General features: G+C 33.3%; 1 protein-coding gene across 4 annotated transcripts in view; it reads right to left on the reverse strand.

The window, feature by feature from the left end:
- LOC135845737 (protein unc-13 homolog 4B-like) overlaps positions 1-22,096 on the reverse strand; it is a 39,341-nt gene that overhangs the window by 8,707 nt on the left and 8,538 nt on the right. Inside the window, exons 1-3 of one of the 4 annotated variants that reach the window (XM_065364536.1) lie at positions 21,768-21,926; positions 14,315-14,504; positions 5,073-5,237 (exon numbers count right to left, since the gene is read on the reverse strand). In XM_065364536.1, the coding sequence (XP_065220608.1) occupies positions 5,073-5,237; positions 14,315-14,504; positions 21,768-21,841 (429 nt within the window). In that variant the 5' untranslated portion in view covers positions 21,842-21,926. Of the gene's footprint in view, positions 1-5,072; positions 5,238-5,845; positions 6,130-13,224; positions 13,402-14,314; positions 14,505-21,767; positions 21,927-22,096 lie in introns of those variants that run through there. The other 3 variants (XM_065364535.1, XM_065364539.1, XM_065364538.1) reach the window with 3 other exon arrangements.

A 22,096-nucleotide genomic window follows, 5' to 3' on the forward strand; every position in this document is an offset into this window, starting at 1 on the left:
CCCACTTTTGGGCGAAACTTTCGAAAGAAAATCTGGGGCATGTGATATATCGAATTCTATGTTTTTGGTGACGTTGAACACGAATATGACATCAGATTTTTGATAGGACCTCATCCATGGCCCCCAACACCTCCCCAAAGGGGGTAAAAGTTCAAAAAAGTGTTTTGTTCGTGCAACACATGGAATAGTATATTTTTGGTAACGCTGAACACAAACATGATGTCAGATTTTTGATTGGGCTTCATCCACGGCCCCAACAATTTTTTTGGACTTTTACCTATTGGGGGAGGTTCGGGGAGGGGGGCATGGGTGAAGTCGATTTAAAAAACTGTGACTATATTCGTGTTCAGCGATATTGAAAACATACTATTTCATGTGTCACACGAATGTAACCATTTTTTTGGGGCCATGGTCACCCCCTTTGGAATGGTACTGGGGGCCGTGGACGGGTCCAATCGAAAATCTGACGTCATATTCGTGTTCAACGTCACCAAAAACACAGAATTCGATACATAACATGGCCCAGATTTCCTTTCGAAAGTTTCGCGCAAAAATGGCGGTGGGGTGCTCCCCCTCTATTAAGAGATCCCATCTCGAAACTCGAATATTTCAAAAAAGCATCAAAAGGAACATCTATGGAAATTTTTTCAACATTTTAAACGGTAGCTCCCACTTGCAGCGCCATTTTGAAATTTGAACTTCCAATTTTTGAAAATTTCAAAATGCTTAAAAAGTTCTAAATGCAATGCCCTTTCGAACTGTGAAAACCAGTTTTGATCAAAGTATCATAGTTTTGGAGAAATGGGCTATTGAAGTTGAGTACCTCGAGACAATGTGAAAATAATGGAAGCCCCCACCCCCCTGAGGGGGCTGAGACCAAACTAATTGCGGGGTTCTTACTTACTGAGTGGGTTTATATTGTAAAAAAATTGAGCGAAATCGAAAGACATGACTCAAAAACGTTGGCTTTCATTTTCAACCTCATTCAATTTTAAATATACCTATTATAAGGCCATTTCATTAGGGTCTTTTTTTTGTTCGCCTTCAAAAGTTTATACCAACACTAATATTCATGAGCAAGAAATCCAATTCAACACATTTTGAAAATTTAAATTAAAAAAATAATTTTTACTTAATTGAATTGCCCGTGACTCTTAAGTCTTCATGAAGAAAAATAATTTTTGTAACGACATAAGTTTTTTTTAAGTAAAAAGAAAGAAAAAAGTCATGCTAGGATTTTATTATAAAAATTTTACGTTCAAGTATCATGAAAGAGCTTCTTTATCATTGATTTGCAAATAGGCAATTCAAAAAAAATTTAGCGCAGGGAGGAAAAATTTGACAAAATTTAACAAAATTTCCAAATTTTGATTTTTTTTTCATTTTAGAATTTGATAATGTATTTTTGAAGCAGTTTACCTATCTAAAAAATCAAAATTTAATTGATTCTAGTTGAAATTCCATTTCTTGGTTCTTCACGCGGATATTTTTTCAAAAATCATTTCACTTAAAAATTCAAAATAAATTTGTGGAAAGTCGATGAAAATATTCCTCAATAATATTGCTGCTACTTGAAGGTCATTTTTGCATTTTTTTCAAATTTTGAAAAGCAGAAGTCTGATTAGTAGTCAAATGAATTCAGGGTTGCTTTCACTTTGGCTATCGAAATCGGGTACCCATACGTACTTGTATAATTTAAAATTGGAAATTAGGTGTAAACAAACTTATGATGCACAAAATAAATTAGTTCTTTTGTTTAGGGAAATTAGAAAATTATGGTAATTGGCGAATATGTATAATATCTAGGCAAATTTCTCCGAATAAAACGAATTTGGTATTTCATTTGTCAAAGGTAGATGATGATAATCAACAATATTTTTGTCTCCTGAGATGAAATTAAAAATTAACATTTCCCAACGACCTAACTCTTTTATCTAGACCGCTATTCCAATGGGAAATAACGCGAATATTTGATGCAAATTTTCCAAATGACGTTTTTTAAGAATGCATCTGCGCCATCGATGCGACGAACTTGTCATTATCATTAAAGGAGTAATTAAATGACACCTTCCACAAGCAATTGCTCAATCCAGTGTATAATTGGATGTGGAAGTTGCGAGGAGTACACATACGATTATTTGTGGGGGGGGGGGGGATCAATTGCACGTGAAGTTTTGTAGAAGCCTTATTTTTCAAAATCTGTCATTTTTCTCTGACGCTGTCCAATGAAAAGGCAAGATGACGATAAAATAAAACAGGTAGATATTCATTGGAGAAAAATTGAATTAAAAAAAATATATTGTGGTTGGTTGAGAGTTGAACCTTCCAGTTTTGTTCGAGTGCTGTTTTCGGAGTTTCTTATACTCGTAATTATCATGAAAGGGACTAGACTAGAGGTAGCGATTAATTCGACTGGAAAAACACTGTTGATAATCTGGATTAGGTTATTTTTTTCCATTTCAGATAATTTTAGCACCAAAAAGGCATTTTTTTAATTGAAGCATGGGAGTCCACGAAGAAATCAGTGTATTTTTTTAGTCAAATCTTTCAACAAAAAAAAAAACATAAAATCTTGAAAAGTGAGGCGGGGCAGTTGCAACTGGAAATCCTCTGGGTAACTACCTATCTACCTGGAGCATTTCTTTTATCGACTACATACATCACGTTTTGGTGTTTTGGTTAGGCTCAAAATTAGGGGAAAATACGCAAAAAAGGCAGAGAAAACATGAAAATCCACATTTTAGAAAATAGCTTAGAACCCATAATTGTCTCCTATGAGTTCCATAAGCAAAAATATGTAGAAAAAAATCTGAGTGACCAAAAGGTTAGGTTTTGAGATAAAGTTTATACGTAGGGTCATTCCATGTCAATAGGACCAAGAAGTGGTAGGTGGATTCGGCGATTTTTTTTAAATTTTTCCTGTGGAAAGACCTTCCGAAGAGATGACCAATGGCGCAAATCGCAGCCCTCTAGTCCATTTTTAAAGGCAGCCAGGGGATGTCAAAGTTTTCAGTGAACCTAAAATATCATCAATTTCAGCAGTGGATTACTCGATAACCGCATGAAAAAAAGTTTTGATTGGTGAAGTTGACCCATTTGACCCCTATTTTTACGTAAGTATCTGTTGAAAAAGTTGAAAACCCCCTTTCACTCGATGAAATGAACTCCTCACAAAAAATCAAAATTCGAAAAAATTCAATTTTCAATTTCAAACATCAAAAAAAGTTTAAAACTGAGTAGTCTTATTTTGACCTCTCTCTGACGTATTTCATGAAAAAGTTGATAAAAATTACACACGCAACAAAAAAATAAAAATTCGTTCATTTTTTGAATATTTTCGAATTTTGATTTTCTTGTGAGGAGTTCATTTCATCGAGTGAAAGGGGGTTTTCAACTTTTTCAACAAATACGTAAAAATAGGAGTCAAATGGGTCAACTTCATCAATCAAAACTTTTTTTCATGTTTTAAATTTAAAAAATGCATTTTTTCGTAAACTTGAAATTTTTTAAAATCGACTTTGCAACATGGTACCATCCCAACTTTTTAATATGTTGTTCAGCATGAAAAAGTTGTCCATAATTTTTGAGAGTCGGAACGATATGAAAACTACGTTTCAAAACTTTTTGAGCTAATTTTTTGTACGAAAAAAAAGTGGCAACACTGATTTTTATGATATCACCAGAAAGCCTTTCAAAACCCCCAACTATGGGAAAAAATTCCAGTTTGGTAGGTATTGCGGTTGTCGAGTAATCCACTGCTGAAATTGATGATATTTTAGGTTCACTGAAAACTTTGACACCCCCTGGCTGCCTTTAAAAATGGGCTAGAGGGCTGCGATTTGCGCCATTAGTCATCCCTTCAAATGGTCTTTCCACAGGAAAAATTTCAAAAAAATCGCCAACCCCCCCCCCCCCCCCACTTCTTGGTCCAATTGACGTGGAATGAACTCGTATTGAATTAGTGCATTACCTACCTAATTAAAAGTTGATTTTTTCAACATTATTCACGTTCAATTTTTAATAAAATTATTAATTCAAAAATAAATTTTAAAATGTCCAAAGTACTATAGAAATATCTAAAACACCTTATGAATACAATTTTTTTAGGAATGTAGTAACTTATTAATTTCCCCTATTGTTTTAAAATTCAAAATTTCAAAAAAATTCTAAAAGAGTTACTACATGGAAAACCCGTTGCAATGACTTATTATTAAAACAAACGATTTTATCAGCATTTAATCACAGACTCGGATAAAATTAGGTATTCAACTTGATGAAATCAGCTCTAATTGCATACAAAGCGTCATAAACAGCGATGATAATGAATTAGGATCAATAATGATTCACAAAAGTTGGAATGGCCCTTCATCAAATGAGAAAATCAACTCAAATTAAAATTACTCTTCGAAGAATTCGATTTTCAATAATTAATTCGCGTCGGTAATTTCCCTTTTCGATGATAATTTATAAATCCTTGAAGATAGTTCGCGTGATTAATTTGAAAAATTCAGTTAGGTTCTTTGCAAATAACCTGCAGGTGGTACCTGTTGAGTTGATGTTATTCTAATAATGTAATTTTTTATTCAAATAAATAAGAATTTTTTCTTCGCTGATGCATTTTAAAATTTAGTATTCATATTTTCACTCTTTAAAGAAATTTTAATATTAATAGATTCACGTTCTACTAAAAAGTTAGAAACAGCAACGAAACATGTCCAATATTCATGACATTCTTATGCTCTTGGTCTATTAAAAAATGTTCATAGGGTCATTGCTCCCTACATCGATTTCACTCCTCCCAAATTATCAGTAAGATTGTGATAGCATTTTGATATTAAAAAAAAAAAAAAAAAACAGAATACTGCAAGAAAGTGTCTAATGCAACGATAAAAAATTTTCATTTCAATTATACTTTTGTCTTCAAAAACATCCGCTTTGGACGACTGTTTAACTTTACGTAAATGTTTTTCAACAAAAAAACACATAAATGATCTTAATTCCCATAAATACGAGTAAATTGACACCTTCGTGTTATTATTCCATCTTGGTACTAAATCATTACATCAACTCACTTGTTTATTTTTCATGCCATCGATCAGCGATTTGCATTTAGCGTCGTCGAATTCAAAAACATTTTTCAAGTAGGAAAGTAGAGCATCCTTCTTGAACCCTTCCGATGCATCTTTACCAACCAAATGGGTGCATTGATAGTATACATCGCAAAATAAATCTTCAGTCTGAAAAAAAAAAAAAAAAAAAAAAACAGTTAGAACATTTCCAAGTACATAAATTTTATCAATTTACAATAAAATAATATATGGAAAAACATATAAAAATGAAAGTCGTTCTCGCTTATCTATTCTTGTAAAAATTGATATTCAAATTTATGCTGCAGCTTGCAATGATCAGGTGTTGTTGGTATTCCTAGTATTGGATCGATTAGATTTGAATATCGATAATAAACATATTAAATTACATGTCAGTGAATGAAGAATTTTATTCCATATAAATCCCATAATTTTTGATATACCTATTCCATTACATTATCTACATACATACTCGGTTAATCACTTCCACGAATCGTGTATATTTACGTAGATAGATATTTTTGTCCCTCAGTCAACTCGTTTTTTTTTTTTTTTTTTTTTTCGTCAATATTAATACATTATCCTCTCTCCGATCTCATTTATGGAAGGAAGTTAACGAGATAAGGTCACCATCGGAGCAATAAACGACATTATATACGCGATTCGTCGACAAAAATTATGATGCATCTTTTTTATTCGCGCGTCATTTCACAGACTCGCAAACACCACCGCGTATAATTAAATCATCTACAACTCACAGTTATGGACTGCAAACAAAGTGTTCTTTGTCGCAACAGTTCTTCTTTATTGACTCCTTTGAATGCATTCCGTATCCTACTAGAAGGACCACTATCATTCGACATCACTCGTAAATACACACAGTGATACAGATTAGGTGAAAATTATACTGTCACAATCGAACCACGCCGGATAACCTATCGTCTCGGTACATCGCGCTCAAATGAACACGAAAACTATAAGGGTAAAAATGATAACTCGGTAGGTAGGTATATTCCTATGCGTATTGAACAAGAATAAACTTGAAAAAAAAAATGCAAAACGATGATTTAGTTAGCTTTGTATGCGAGAGAATCTCATCGAATGACCTATTAAAAACCGTCCTCCCGATCTTACTTTAGGTGCATGGTCAGTTACCTATTCTAAATTTAGATTCGCCACGAGATTCAAATTTACACGAATGCGAATACGAAAAGAACCCAGAGTTGTTTTTTCCATCAGTTTTGCTCTGTTTAAATATACAGATTTTGTTATCGTTCGTGAATATTTCAGATCTTCAGTTCGGCTTGTTACGAATGTACGAAATTATTCTCGATTATATTATTTTTACCGAAAGCTTGAAACACGGATGGACGAATAGTACGACGATGCATTGGCGGTAATGGGTTTCATCTTCATTCTGTATTTATGTTACGCTACCTTATCTTTCTCTCTTCTTCTTTTTTTTTTTTTTTTTTTGAAGGTGCACAAGAATCAAGGATCAGAGAATTGCAAATAACTATTGGCGGAAGTTTGTTAATTAGGGAATAAATAAGAATAGGTACTTGATAAAATTTCTGAAAGGACAAAAATATAAAAATTTTACAAAGAAAAAAAAGATTTTCTTTGAAATTAGGTATTGAAAATCCGGTGCAGAAAATCGGAAAAATATTAGGATAGTGCTAATGTTTCGATGTATTGATGTAAACATTAATAAAATTGCTTAAAATCACTAGAAAGTTAACAAAATTAGCAAAGAATTGGTTTAAAATTGAAAAAAAGTTTATAAAAAGATGCAAAAGTTTTCTAAAAATTATCTGAATTTGGGCAAAAATCATTGAAAATTAAATAAAAATTCATAAAATGAGGCTAAAATTTCACAAAATATCAACGAAGTTTTTCAAAAATTCGCTTGGCAAAGTTGGCGGAAAATTAGTTGAAAATGTAGAAAAAGTAGATCGTCAAAATCAAAACAATATTTAAACACTTGAGGTAGGTACCTACCTAAACTAACTATAAGTTATATTACCTAATGTAAATTAAAAATCAAGTTCCCAGGGGAAATAATTGGATCTGATCAAACTGATTAATCAGACCAGATCAAATTAGAGTATTGATCGGATTAGATCTGTCAGATATGATCAAATGTGGGTAAAGATTTTTATTTGAGAGCTAAAAATTGATGAAATGTTTTTGGAAATTGCAAAAAAATCCAACAAAATGTTTCATAACCAGCCAAAATAGCAACACTCATATTGAAATTGTTGAAAATGTAAAAAAATTGGTACCTGAGACAACATAAACATTGGTAAAATGTTAAACAAAAATGTAATAAATAGAATAAAATAAGTATGAACAAAATCGCTTGAAATCATCAGAAAATCGATAAATTCATTATAAAAATCAACACTGAAAATTGATGAAATAGGTATCATCAAAATTGCAAAATTGCACAAGCTTACAAAAAAAAAAAAAAATGGAAATAAATCAAAATTCATAAAATGGACTATGGCAAAAATTCCAACAAAATAACAACAAGATTTTAAAAATTCAACTGCAAAGCACTAAATTTATTGATCATTCCAAAAAGAAAGAAAGAAAGAAAGAGAGAATAATTTTAAAAATTTATAATTGAGATATGTACTTAATTGTACAACATATCATGTTAAAATTTCGTAAAATCAGCAAATGCGAAAGTTTCCTTTAAAAAAACATGAAAAATTGAAACGCCTCGAAAAATGATAAATTGATAAAATATTATATTACCTAAAATCGTGGAAAATAATGCAAAAAATGAGTAGATTTGTTCCAAAAAATCATGAAAAATTAGCAACACAACTTTCATAAAACTTTCTCAAAATGAAGAAAAAATTCTTAAATTTGATTGCCAAATTGCATATTGAATAGGTATCTAAAAATCCATCCACTGCTGACAAAAAAAAAACCTTCAAAATCACTAATGAATATTGTGTAAAAATTGATGAATAATGGCCAAAGTTAAAGTAAAATTTTTAAAAAATTCTTGAAAATATTTGAAAAAATAGATAGATACTGAAAAATTGGTTGGTGAAATACTCAAGTTTTGAAAAACTCTGGAAGAAAAGAGAAGAGAAGAGAATAAGAGGATTCTTAATACAATATAGTAACTAAAAAATAGCACAAAATCAACAAAAAAAAAACATACCTAAGTACCTACTAAAAATGACAGAAAATTCAGAATAAAGGAGGCGTCCCGATAATGGGCCATTTTTTGGCCCCACGACAATTATCGACTGGACCACTCTTAAAATATTGTAATAAATATTCAAAATACGAATCGGTGGTTGGTTAACCCAAAATGACAATTTTTTGGGCTCCATGGGTTCCCAAATTTGTGATTACAAAAAGAATTTTAGGAACCACTGAGTATTATTTTCAAAAACTTTTTTAGCGTAAAATATCTGTTTGAACTTGATAAACGTTATGCGAGGTGATTTTCCTGTTTTCGACCCTCGTGGGCAGAAATGAGGAGGGGAGGGCGAGGGGTTCTCTTTTAAAAAAACGCCAAAATCACGTTTTCACGATTTCAACGAAATAAAATCTCAGAATTTGGCCCAAAAAAGCTTAATTTTGAAAGTTACAGGAAAAATCAAATGAAAAATTATCGAGCACTTGCCAGTGTGGTTCAAATGTAAATTCTTCAATTCATTTGAAACAATTTGCTTAAACACTTTTTTTTAGGGGTGCCTAAAGTGGGGGGCTCTAAAAAAAAAGGTTCAAAATTACGAATATACAGAGAGCTTAATTAAATTTTTTCATTAAGATAGTTGAATATATACCTCAAAACGCTACGTTTGGCGCAAATCGCAGGTTTCTAGTTTTCCAGGGGTTCCCAAAATTTCGAAATTGCGAAAAAATGGAAAACTGGATTTTTGAGTACCAGCGGAAAATTTTATTGAGCTCAAAATTTGGTAGGATGAAGGTCTTTCAGATACTATTAAACTGTAAAAAGCTTTTTAGGGGAGCTCAAAGGGGAAGGTTCAAAATGGTGGTTCCAAAATTTTCCAAAAATCACCCCCCCCCCCAATTTCTGCTCACGAGGGTCGAAAATAGGAAAATCACCCCGCATAACGTTTATCAAGTTCAAACAGATATTTTACGCTAAAAAAGTTTTTGAAAATAATACTCAGTGGTTCCTAAAATTCTTTTTGTAATCACAACTTTGGGAACCCCTGGAGGCCAAAAAATGGTTATTTTTGGTTAAGCAACCACCGATTCGTATTTTGGATATTTATTACAATATTTCAAGAGTGGTCCAGTTGATAACTGTCGTGGGGCCAAAAATGGCCTTATCGGGACTCCTCCTTTATACTGCTCATCGTGCAAAAATGTTTAAAAAATCACCTTTTTTGAAAAATTGGCTAAATTTACAAGAAAGTTACAAAAAAATGAGGTAAAAGTTCATCAAATATTGTAAAAATTGTTTAAAATAGATAGGTACGAGGGATGGTTCAAATATAACCCGGAAGTTTCCCACAGACATGTGAGAAATTGAGTTTGGAAAAAGTTGCTGCACTGGATGATAGACTGGAGTGTTATGAAACGTAAAGAACAGCTGGAACCGCGAAGCCTCACTTTTTAGTGTATTTTTAGCCATCCGCAAGAATGAAGTTCTAATGTCCCTTGCCCAACACATCATTTTTTGTTTTTTGGTCAAAAATCATGTAAAATCCGCGGAAATTTATCAAAAATTACACGAATAGTTCGTGGATGAGTACCTTTATGAGAACCATGCGTATGAATGGTGTTCCATTTTCGGAAATAGCGGAAAAGTGATGATGAAGGGAGCGCCAATTGAAGCAATGGTCAGGGTGTCAGCTGGGAAGGTGGTGTATACAGTGTGTTAGGACATAAGGGGGTAATCTCATGTTATTTTCTGCCTTAAAAACCAACTATGAACTCACTGTAACATAGTAGCCTTCTAAGAAGCACAATAAAATCCTCCCATACTGATCAAAACGACGAGAAATCACGATTCTTTGTGTGAAATTGCTACAAAACAGTGCCAGGGCGCATACAGCTTGGCTTATGACTAAAAAATTGAACAAATTGGGATGAGAAACACCAGAACACCTTCCTTATAGTCTAGATTCGACACCTTGTTGATAATTATTAAATTGGTCCATCGATAGACGCACTGAGTAAACATTACTTCAAAGGCAATAATTCAGAAATAGTACATTACGTGACAGGAGCGGAAAGTATGCGATTAACGAGTGCGAAGTTTAAGGAGCGAGGTGAAGCCGAGCGACTTAAATCGCACAAGTTAATCGCATTACTGTCCAATCCTGTCGCGTATACTATTTTAATTTCATATGAGAGGAAAATAAATGCTGAAATTTTTAAAAATTGTTAATTTTCAATTTGTAAACATGAGGGAGGAAAGTAACTATTTTCTGCACATGTTTAGATGGCTGTGTTAAAGACGTATTTTCCAACCGCAAAACTGCCTAGGAAACTACTCATTTTCCGATCATATGAAATTAAAATCATTTTTGCGCAAATGGCCACTTGAAACACCGCGAACTGTTTGCAAAAAAAAAATTATAAAGCTCCCAAAGAGGTGGCAAATGCACACACCATATGAGAGAGACTACCAAGAATACCTAACTGTACAAAATTGTAGCTCTGTAGGTGGATAGCAAAATTTTTTATGAAAAAATTCCAGGTTATATTTGAACCACCCTCGTACCTAATACATACTTGAAACAATTTTCCATTAAGTTGATGAAAAAGTGCCAAAAAATTAAATATGTAAAAATACATAAAAAATCACAAAAATTGATAAAATTTTCTATAGGTATAGTCATCAAAAAATGAATAAATTTGCTAAAAAAAAACACATAAAAATTAAGTAAAAGCAGTAAAGAATTTGTAAAATTTATAAGAATGTAACACTTTTGCAAAATATGGCTCAGAATATTCAAAATTTGGACAAATTATTGCTTCGAATAAATAGAAAATCATCATAATTAGGGGTAACACAAAAGTGACTGAAAATTGAGGAAAAATTGATAGGTACAAAATACTTATGGGTAGGCAGTATAGGTACATATACTTTACTTACCACCGTTGAAAAGTACAGAAAAAATTGCATTTTAAAAATAACGCCCGGGATAACACGAAATTAGGTAGAATTAGATACCTTAGGTAGGTACTCAAAATACGAGTAAGTAGGTACCAAAAAAAAAACAATATTATTTACGTGAAAAAAAACACACACACACAAAAGAAAAATGTCTCATTTAGTTAGAATTAAAAGTCATAGCCTAATCCTGTTTTCGCAGTTGACAGTCCCAATAGATAGCGCTGCTACGCGCTGCTACGAGCAATGAAACTAGGATAACATTTTTCATTACATGTATTCTTATGGGAGATTTGCGATTTTCAAAAATTAATTAAAAATCGTGTAATTATTGTAGGAGTGTAATTTTTACATCAAATGAATGTTTAATTCTTCTACTTTTTGAGAAAATTGATTACAATTTCTTAAACATTGTTTTTCTTGTGAAAAAATTGCTTTGCACTTCCTATGTTTTTCAGCATTTCAGGATACAATAAACAATGCAAATACGTTGTAAATGCGGTGCAATTTTTTTGCAAGAAAAACCATGTTTAAGAGATTGTAATAAATTTTCTCAAAAAGTAGAAGAATTAAACATTCATTTGAAGTAAAAATTACACTCCTACGATAATTACACGATTTTTAATTAATTTTTGAAAATCGCAAATCTCCCATAAGAATACATGTAACGAAAAATTATATCCTAGTTTCGTTGTAGTTCTGTTTCGACCGCTAGATGGCGACTACTTTGCTGTCAAGTGCGATTTGTATTCTCTCGTTACTTTGAAGAGAATGTAAGGGGATTCGATTCGATTGAACTCATATCAGAAGGAGGCACACTGCATTTCTCATGTTTTACTATAATAACATGAAGCAATGAACTCCAACAGTATAGGCAATAAAATCATCTAACTGCTTTGAATTTTCTTATCAATTAAATACAGACATTCGTAATCTACATACAACTTTGTACATTGTTTGGGAGTTCTGACCATTATACTTTCCTCTCCCTTTACCTACGCACGCTGCAGAATGATAACAAAATTGATATCACGAACGCCGAATAAGTAACACAATCTCATAAAAAACCAGGAATCAATTAAGTAAGTTAATAAATAGGCTATCAATATTTACACTCACATACTCACTATTTTCGTTTATTCTTAATGTGCCTAATCTACCATTCACAGTGAAAAACGAACGAAAATATCACCATCGTTATCTACCTAAATTAATAGAGGAAGGAGGCTTGTTTTAAAAAATTAAAAATTTTGATAAAACCTTCACGTCAAAGGCAGGGCTAAAAAGAATTGCGATTTGAAAAACTCAATTCAAAAAGAAAATTGACGAGTAAGAATAGATTTTCCTTGAAATTTGAATGAAATAAATGCAACTATGCAACTAAAATTAGAAATCAAAAAATAATGCCAATCTGCAAAAAAATACTTCGAACAGCACACGAAACTCTGTCAAATTGCCAATAAAATAGATTATTATTGGTATAATCAAAGAAATTAAAATTCTGGATGGATCGAAAAAATCAATTTCCCGCGTACGTAAATCGATTTTTTTTTTCATTGTCTAGGCAACTAGAACTCGTTCAGTACATTCACACAGTGAAAAATCCGGAAGTTATTACTATCTAACAAAAACAAAACAAACCATCTCCACTCCTCTTCTACTGCATACGTTCACCTAACCTCGTAGCTGTTGGTTCCATTTGCACCCCTGGTGCAGCTAATAAGTACAATTAGATTGTTGTTGATATTATGATCGTTCGTATAAATTATGAAATATTATTGGCACTAGTTCCTAACTTATAAACACGATTATACCGTACCGCACCAATATGTTAATGAAATTTAATTAAAGTACAATGACGAAGGGGAAAAAAATAGGATTATCGACAAATCGAGTTAATGAACTTGAATTTATATAAACACTGTACCAATGACCAATATATCCTCAATAGCTTACATCATCGATTCGATATACGCGGGCTTATTGTTTATATTGAAATGCATAACGTTTCATTACCGATAAATCAACTCGTTGAATAGGTACATTGATGGAAGTTTTGCGGTAAGTTTTGTTCTCGGCCTCTGCCTCTGTTACACTATTAATCGCGAACTCGTTGAATGGAACTTGTTGTATCACTTGTAAAGTCATAGTACACGAAACACAGGTCACACTTATAACCCACGCATAAAACTGAGTAATGACCACGCAGTGAGTATCTATCTACCTATGTAAATTGCATCCAGTCACCTAACTAACCTATCGTATCGTTCATCCCTTCCAGTTTAGCCGGACAAAAAACCTCGTGTATTTGAACTTACCTATCTGGGGAAATTCACTAAACCGTGTGAACCGGTTATGACGTCTTCAACGTCCGCCAGTCGGAAAATAGGCATTGAAAAGTTAAGTTCAACAGTAAGTAATTGGTAATTGAAATCATCATACGCGATCATAAGTAGGTATTTATATTGATGTACTTATAATAGCGGAAAAACAATTTTTGAGCTAAAAATAACTCGGTTGAATTTTGAAACGAATCAACCGGTTTTTAGGGTTTAAGCGATGAGTATAGAGAGGTATTTCCTTGCATCTTTCGACGTCGTTGTCGAATTAGTTGTACTTAATCAGAACGCGAAAAATGACGTTAAAGATACCTCTACCTACCTACGTAAATATGTACATATAAAATCCAAATAATTCGTAATTTTTCACATCCGCATTAAAATACGAAGAAAGGAGAAGATTTTCAGGTAAAAAACATACATGTACTCGTATGTGACATTACGATTCATTCATTATCACGTTTTTAATTCCTCGTAATAAGTGTCCAGATGGATACCTACGTACCAAACAGCACGTTGAAATTTTCAATGAGTCACGTACAAAGTATAATTTTTATGATGACAGAATTAACCAGAACCACACAACGAAGAATTTAAAAAAAATGAAAATACCTTCGCGTGCTGGTTGAATAAGTGCGGAAAATAATTAAGACAAGTAGGTATTTAAAAAGATAACAAAAAAAACGTGCTGTATACGTCGTACTTAACAGTTTACAGCTACCTATTGGCTATTTACATTCAGTAGAAACAAAAGCAATAAAACTTACGTTATATTCGGGCACAGCTGACACAGATTGAGTTTCTGATGCGATTCCTTCGTCTTCTGTACTGTCATCTTGTTCGAGATATTGAGCACGTTCTTTTATATCTTCTTCGATCACAGCTCTTTTTAATTGTTCCGGATCGAGGGCTTGGGGTACGATATTCTCGAAACGTACTTCTTCTTCGTGGACTTCGCTGTAAAAATTCAAAAATGAAAATGTTAGTTGAAAGCTGAAATTTTGGAATAAATAGGTTCAATGTTGCATAGATAAGTAACATGAATATCTCTTGAATGATTGATCAAAAGTTGACATTTTCTCAGAAAGAAAATATATATGTATGGTATCAAGCTATATTGATCCATTTTTATATCGTAAGATTCATTTTTTTAAATATGTATACCTACAATGTAGGTAGGGGAAGTTCTCCTCCAGGAAGGTCAGCTGCTTGACCAAATTCAGCAGAGACCATCATTTTTAGTTCGAAGTTGGTCAGAAATAATTTTAGCTCCGGAGGTGCTTTTGGATAGGAGATATAAATTTTTGAAGAGGAAGCATTTTCAAAAAAATTGTGTTCTTTTTACTCCTCATCTGCGTTGAACTATGCTATATTACCGACAAAATCCAAGACCACTTTTAGGGCTGTACTGAGCGGTTGAAAATACCTACATACGACTAAATTTACACCCAGATGCTTCAGGCACCAGAATCTTTTTTTTCTTTTTTTTTTTTTTTTTGAATCTTTAAATTGAATAATGCTATTATTATTGCTATTACTTCGATTCGATTGTAAGGTGCTTTGTACTTTGTAATAAGTTAACCTAAAAAATACCTACCTAATAAAAATAATTGACTCAATTTTCAACTTTTTACATTTAAATAGGAATTAAAGTGGCTAACAAAAGATTCAAAATTGTATGTTTATAGGTTACCTTATGAATAGGTACCTTACATATGCACTTTTGAATTTTTTGTTACTTTACTTCCTACTTTCTTAGTTGGTAACTTCTAGTCTTTTCAATACACTCGATCAATATGTACTTTCTAATTACCTTTACATATATTCTTTTTTCTCTTTTTTCCTAAATTTTTATGCAGACAATTTATGACTTGATTGGTGCCTTCATAAGAGACCAGCAAGTACATGGATTCGTCACCCTTTTTCCTCAAAATTCTGTCTAATTGACAACTTTATGACCATAGACTTATGGCACCACCATTTTTCTTATACATAAGAAAACTGTGGTTAGTCATCAATTACCTAGTTCAGTTCATGGCCAATTGTCCAAAGAGTAACATCCCCTTCTAATCGTGTGTGTCTTGTCTATACGAGGTGTGGCAATTAAGTTCCGGGAATGCATTCGGTGAGGGTGATGTGGTAACACTGGAGTGTTCGCAAACACGTTGTTGTGTATGGTAGACCTTCCTCTAATACTTTGCAAAATTTCAAGTTGATTGGGTGAATTTTGCGGGATTTATAGCTGTTTAAAGTGAACGATCTTTTAAGGTCACGTCGTAAAACTTTAAGGAGTGACTTGAGGAGGATCTTTGAGTCAGGGAGATCAGAATTTGAGTTGGGGTTGAGGTAAATGTCTCAAAAGGTCAAACGTGGTGTTTAAAAAAATTAAGGAAATGTTTGAGGAAGATCAGGTGATCAAAACCTCACAAAAAGTAGGCCATGAGATTCTTGTTGCCAAGTAACTGTGAGGAAATGTCCTCTGAGGTGAGTAAAAAATAATTTTCAAAAGAGATTGACCTCATAAGTCATTAGTGTAGTCTTCCTTCAACTCAGTGCATCGTATTTTTACTCAATGCTCCCATTTAAAAAACAATTTTGAGTCTCTCAGAGGTAAATTCCTCAAAATTTGAGTGGAGGTTTTTGAGTCCTCCTCAAAAATGGAATGGGTGTTGATTCTCAGGTGAAAACCAACTCTGAGAATGAAGTAAAGGTCCCTAGGAATCAAATCTGGGGTGTAGAAATAGTGAGGAGACACTAAGATATCTTGAGGAGGTGACCATTCCTCAAAAAGTAATTTGCAACACTATTTTTCACGACGTCATACCAAAAGTCACTATTGAAAAACTCGTACCAAGGAAGGTCTAATCTACACAACAACGTGTTTGCGAGCACACCAGTGTTGTATCTTCTACCTCTCAGAATGCCTTCCCGGAACTTAATTGCCAGACCTCGTATTGTGTACCCTTATAATTTTGTTCTCTGTTTCATATAATTGTTGTGTGTCATGTTATATTGTAACTCTTTTCTTGTTAAAGTAACTTGAAGTTATACATGAAGATCATACATTGGAAGCAGGCCCAGATCCACCCACCGAGTTACAGAGAAAATCTCGGTGGGCCGCGACGCATTTGGACCGATGAGGTAAAAACTGGGCCGCTTAAAAAATTTCTGAATGAGTTTTTATGCTCAGTGTCCAGCACTTTAAAAAAGGAGAGAAAAAAATTTGGATGATTAATTGAGGAGCCCAAAATCAGGAGGCTAAAATGGGATCTCCGTAGACCATGTGTTCTATGGGTCCGACCCTGATTGAAATCATCCAATTATTGTTCTAATAGTAATTTTGTTCCGATAAATTGTGTTAATTTGTTGCTGATCTGGTGGATTTATAAACTTGTGTAATACTTCCCACTTGACAATAGATTCGCCGGTTGAAAAGCCGGTGAAAAAGCCGGCCCAAAAATGACAGTAAATTTGCTGGTAAAAAAACGCCGGCCGTTTAAAGTGGCTGTTTATTTCATTAAAACGCCGAAAAATCTACCAAACTACAAAAAATTTTGAACCCAAGCGGGGATCGAACCCACGACTCCTGCGTGGAAGTCCAGAGCGCTCACCATTCAGCTATCACAGCAACGTTACAATATTTGTTTTCAAGCGGTATACATGTACCGCACTTCGTACCTACTTTCCTTTAAATTTTGTGAAAATGAGTTGTGAAACATACGTTGCGCATGTGCATTGTAATCAGCGAATCAACACGCGGCTGTTTCTATAAAAGTAGCCGGCGACTTTTTACTAGGGCTAACCGGCGATTCGGCAAATAAAAAAAAACTGCCATTCGCCGGCTGTTTAAGTAGCTGTTTTCTTAAAAGTAGCCGGCGTTTTTTTCACCGGCAAATTCACTGTCGTTTTTGAGCGCATTTTAAGTGGCAGTTATGCAAAAACAACCGGCGTTTCGGCTGAAAGCGGCGAATTTATTGTCAAGTGGGTTAGTCCAGGAAAATTAGACGAAAAAAAAGGGTCATTGGGAAAAGTGAGGTAGAAAGCTGAATTTTGGTATACTGGTCCATTTTTATGTGCTGAACACGAATCTGATGAGTCACCGCTCGTCCCTGGTGAGCGTTCTCCCCTATTGTGAATCTAAGCCTCCCAAAACCAGTTTTTTGCAATTTTCTCCCCCAAAGAAAAAAATATGGTAACGAAATACTGATAAAAAAAAGTAAAGAATGTTATGAGGGGGAGCCATGTGCTGTAGCTCATTCTAGGAGACATTTCATGTACAATAACAATGAACTTATGAAATTTTCCCATAGCAATGAAACCAACATCATCAAAATAACTTTATTTCGAAAATCGTGAAAATTGAGGGGGGCTGAGGGGCTCTGGAGAGGGGTAGGTGAGTGCAGCAGAAAATCTTAAGTCATATTCGTGCTCAGCGATATCGAATCATATGAAAACGACACCAATGTCATGAAAATATCTTTATTTCAAAAATCGTGAAAATTGGGGGGGACTGAGGGGCTCTGGAGAAGGGTAGGTGAGTGTAGCAGAAAATCGGAGGTCATATTCGTGCTCAGCGGTATTGAATCATATGAAAACGATACCCTACTCATTGATAAATATTTTTCTCAAAATTCCCATTTCACCCCCCCCCCCACGATACATTATTCCAAGTTTTCACCACGGCGCACCAAAGCAAAAATTTCTAGTATAGTATATGATGTTTGGGGGCCAAAAATACGTCCAAAAAACGTGTTTCTAAAATTGTACCTCACAATCTTGATTGTTAATAGGCATAAAAAAAATGAAAAAAACGCCATTTTGAGGGGTAAATATGAGGGGAGTGGGTTGAAAATTTTTGTGGAGATACCTACCAAGGATATACATAACTTCCAGAAAAATTTTCAAAATCGGCTGAAATGGAGCTGAGAAAAGTGGTATTGAAATTTCAAAAAAGGGGGGTTCCCCAAAAAGGGGAGGTGGCGTGGATCTGAAATTTTTCACGCGGTAGTTTCTCTATGGTACCCACCTTCCATGCTAGTATCAACCCGAACGCACTCGGGGGCCGTTTCACTCCTCCTATGCGCCGATAGTTTTTTTGTTTTTTTTAGACAACCCCTCTCATTTGAATGGTTTTAGCTCCGGCTCCCTTGGGGGCAGAAGGAAGATCGGAAATTTGACGTAGATTCTTTTATCTAACCACATATTTTTCGCTAAAATGCAATGCGGGGGAGAAAATTGCAAAAAACTGGTTTTGGGGGGCTTAGATCTACAATAGGGGAGAACGCTCACCAGGGACGAGCGGGGACTCATCGGATTCGTGTTCAGCACATAAAAATGGACCAGTATACCAAAATTCAGCTTTCTACCTCACTTTTCCCAATGGAATGCTAATTTTCCTGGACTATAACGTACATAATATTTAGGTACTTAGGTACATATTGTATTTTACACTGCTTCTAAAAGAACTCTTATTCATTTTTCTCTTTTTGCTCTTCATTTCATAATTTATTCACTCTCATTTCCGATAGGAACATGACAGACATAAATGTATTTTTAGATTTTCATTTTTTTCCTGATCCTTTTTTTAAAGATATATTTTGTGTTTTTATTACAATTTTTCGATATCTTTTGAGCCTCATAGCAAGTTATTTTATGACATCACATCTTGAAAATTGAGAGGTACCCAATTTTTGTATTTTATCTACCTAACTTTTTATAAAAAAGTTTTTTTTTTCGCATGGCTGTCTGCATTAATTTTACTTAATTTCAAACAATTATGAACAGATTGTCTCCAATTTTGAAATTTTCTTGATTTCAATGTATTTTTCTCTCATTTTCAGGACAATTATTTTACAACAAGACTGATAAGCAAGAACAGAACAGCGTTCAATTTTTATAGACAGTAGTGCAGTATCGTGTAGCTTAATGCGAAGTTTTTGGAACAGCAATTAAAAGTGAGTAATTATTTAATTTGGGAATTTAGATAATTGCTACTTACTACGTTGAAAATTCGTATTAAGAACAATACAAAATAAAAGGTACAAGGTCTCATCAAGAAGCAGATGTCTGATGTCGGTAACTTTTATTTATTTTTTTTCGTTTCGTTATCAAACAATTAAAGTTATAGAGTAGGTACCATAGCTCGTCTTTTGATATTAAAAAATATAAATATAATATTGCAATATAAATTAAAAATTTTACGATCCGTATCTTTCTTCTTCGAGAAGAGTTAGGATAAAGGTACCTATTTCAATATGGCATTTCATTGTTCTAAATAATGGATAATATAACTGGCATTGGGCTATTTACTTGTACATAATATTATTATTTTATTATATGTACATACATTAGGGTGGTTCGCGAACAAAAAAGGTGTCGAAAGATTTAGACCAAAGTTATAAAATAACTCAGAAAATTTTTCAGCTCTGGAAGTGCCCCTGAAGAGGAGATATGGGTCCTCAAAGAGAAGGCATTTTCGAAAAAATTGTGGTTTTTTCGCTCTAACCTCTACCAAACCTGTCTTGGGAAAAATACCTACTGGAAAACTGGTTCAGTTCGAATTCCAAAAGATATAGTGAGATTCCGCGTTGACTTAGGTTATTGGCATCAAAATTAGACACCACTTTTAGGTTTCTACTCAGCAATTGAAAATTTACAAATCATTTATCTTTGAGTAGGTTCATTCGTTTTGTGCAAAAATATTGAAAAATATCATTTCTGCAACTGGAGGAATATTTTAGAACGCAGGAATTCCAATTTTTTACATATTTTTCCGATTTCAAAAATTTGAAAAAAATTGATAAGTTTTTGGTCATTTTTTTCAATTTTTAAAATTGTCAATAGTGACCACAAAATTGACATTCACTGTACTTCCAAATACTCCCCCAGTTTCAGGAATGATGTCTTTTGATGTTTTATAATAATTAATGAGTTTGAAGATGATAAAATAATACTTTCTTATACATTAAATAAAAATTTATTTTTGCCTCTGGAGTCTCACCCCTTTTAGTCTGAATTGAAATTTTGTGAAAATACAATAAAGAGTTCACTAAACTTTCAAAATATTACTAATAATACTGGCCGAGTACATACAAAAGTTGAAAATTACACTCCAAGTAGGTAGGTACCTACTTCGTTTTTTTTTTTTTTTTTTTTTAATATAAACTGAAAAAAATGCTCAAGATTCGTAATCTTTATTTTCATTTTTTTTCGAAGTCCATCAGAAGCATTAGGTATTAAAATGGATGGAAATTATGAAAAAATTAAGGATTTTGAAAACTTGATAGGTATTTCAAATCAAACTATTATTGAAGAAATTGAAATATTTTTTCATCAATTAAAATATTAAATACCTAACATAACTTTTACGATTTGCAGGCACTTTTTTCTCATGGCATCTCGCTGAGACCCAGAGAAAGTAGGTATGAAATAAATTTGACAAAAATCTTTATTATTTCTCACTTTATTTTTAATTTTTTTTTCAAATGTAGGCTAGAATGGAATTTTCGATTTCTCGTTATTTTTTTTTAATGAGATTTTTGAAGTTAACGCGATCTGTTTGCCAAACCTTAAATTCGAATTCTTGAAAACGTTTTGCTCAAATTAAAAAAGTTCTTGTGGATTTTCCAACTTTTTGTACACGTATGCCGCTCAGGCGTTCATTTTGTACATAGGTATCTATAATTATGTACAAAATGAGTACGATGAATGAACCTTTCCTATCTACATTCTACAATTCTCTTACAGTCTGAAAGAAGCTAGAATTTGCTAAATACGAGTAATTCATTCCAACAACAAATTTTACGTTTTTGTTACGAAGTACTAGGTAGGTACCTATTGATCTTTCAGAGTTATCTTGAGTATTACCAAAACTAAACAGAACACCACACAATTAAGTTAGTAATCGAGTTCAATAGAAAATTTGTCCATTTCTCAATCATCTTTTGTTCTCTCTGGTTATTTAAAAAAAAAAATGAACAAAAAAAACACCGCATATTTTGAATTACGTGACTTAATTTGCATGAGCAAAGTTACATATATGTATTCACTATATAGAGGCAATCTCGGTTCTGTTTTTGGTTCTTAGTATATTGATACCTAGATCTGTCTACCTACACGAAGTATGCTTTTATTTTTTATACTGCCTAATCCCACCAAATTATACAGTCGAGACTAGATAGAAACCAGTTTATAGAATTGCGTAGTTCTGAGTGTACTTACCTATGTATGTGAATACCAACATATTGTGGCAAATCAGGCAGATCTCTAACAAACTTCGTCAAAAAGGAAATCATTTTTTATCCACTACTCAGTTCGAATTCATCTATAAAACTTTAGGTATAAACCTAGTACAGCACGTTCAAGTTTATACTAAAAGTAAAAGTAGATCTTAATTGGTACAGTGTCAGAAGGTGATCGTTTCGACGTCATATCGCTTCGCGCCGCAATAATAATGTTTTTTTTTCTTCTTTATTTTATTTTAAATACTTCGATACCTAGGTATCTATAGATACTGTACTAGTATACATACTCTCGTACTTCATTTTGCA

The sequence above is a fragment of the Planococcus citri genome, chromosome 4 (genome assembly GCF_950023065.1).
Source record: "Planococcus citri chromosome 4, ihPlaCitr1.1, whole genome shotgun sequence".
In the NCBI taxonomy this organism is placed as follows: Eukaryota; Metazoa; Arthropoda; class Insecta; order Hemiptera; family Pseudococcidae; genus Planococcus; species Planococcus citri.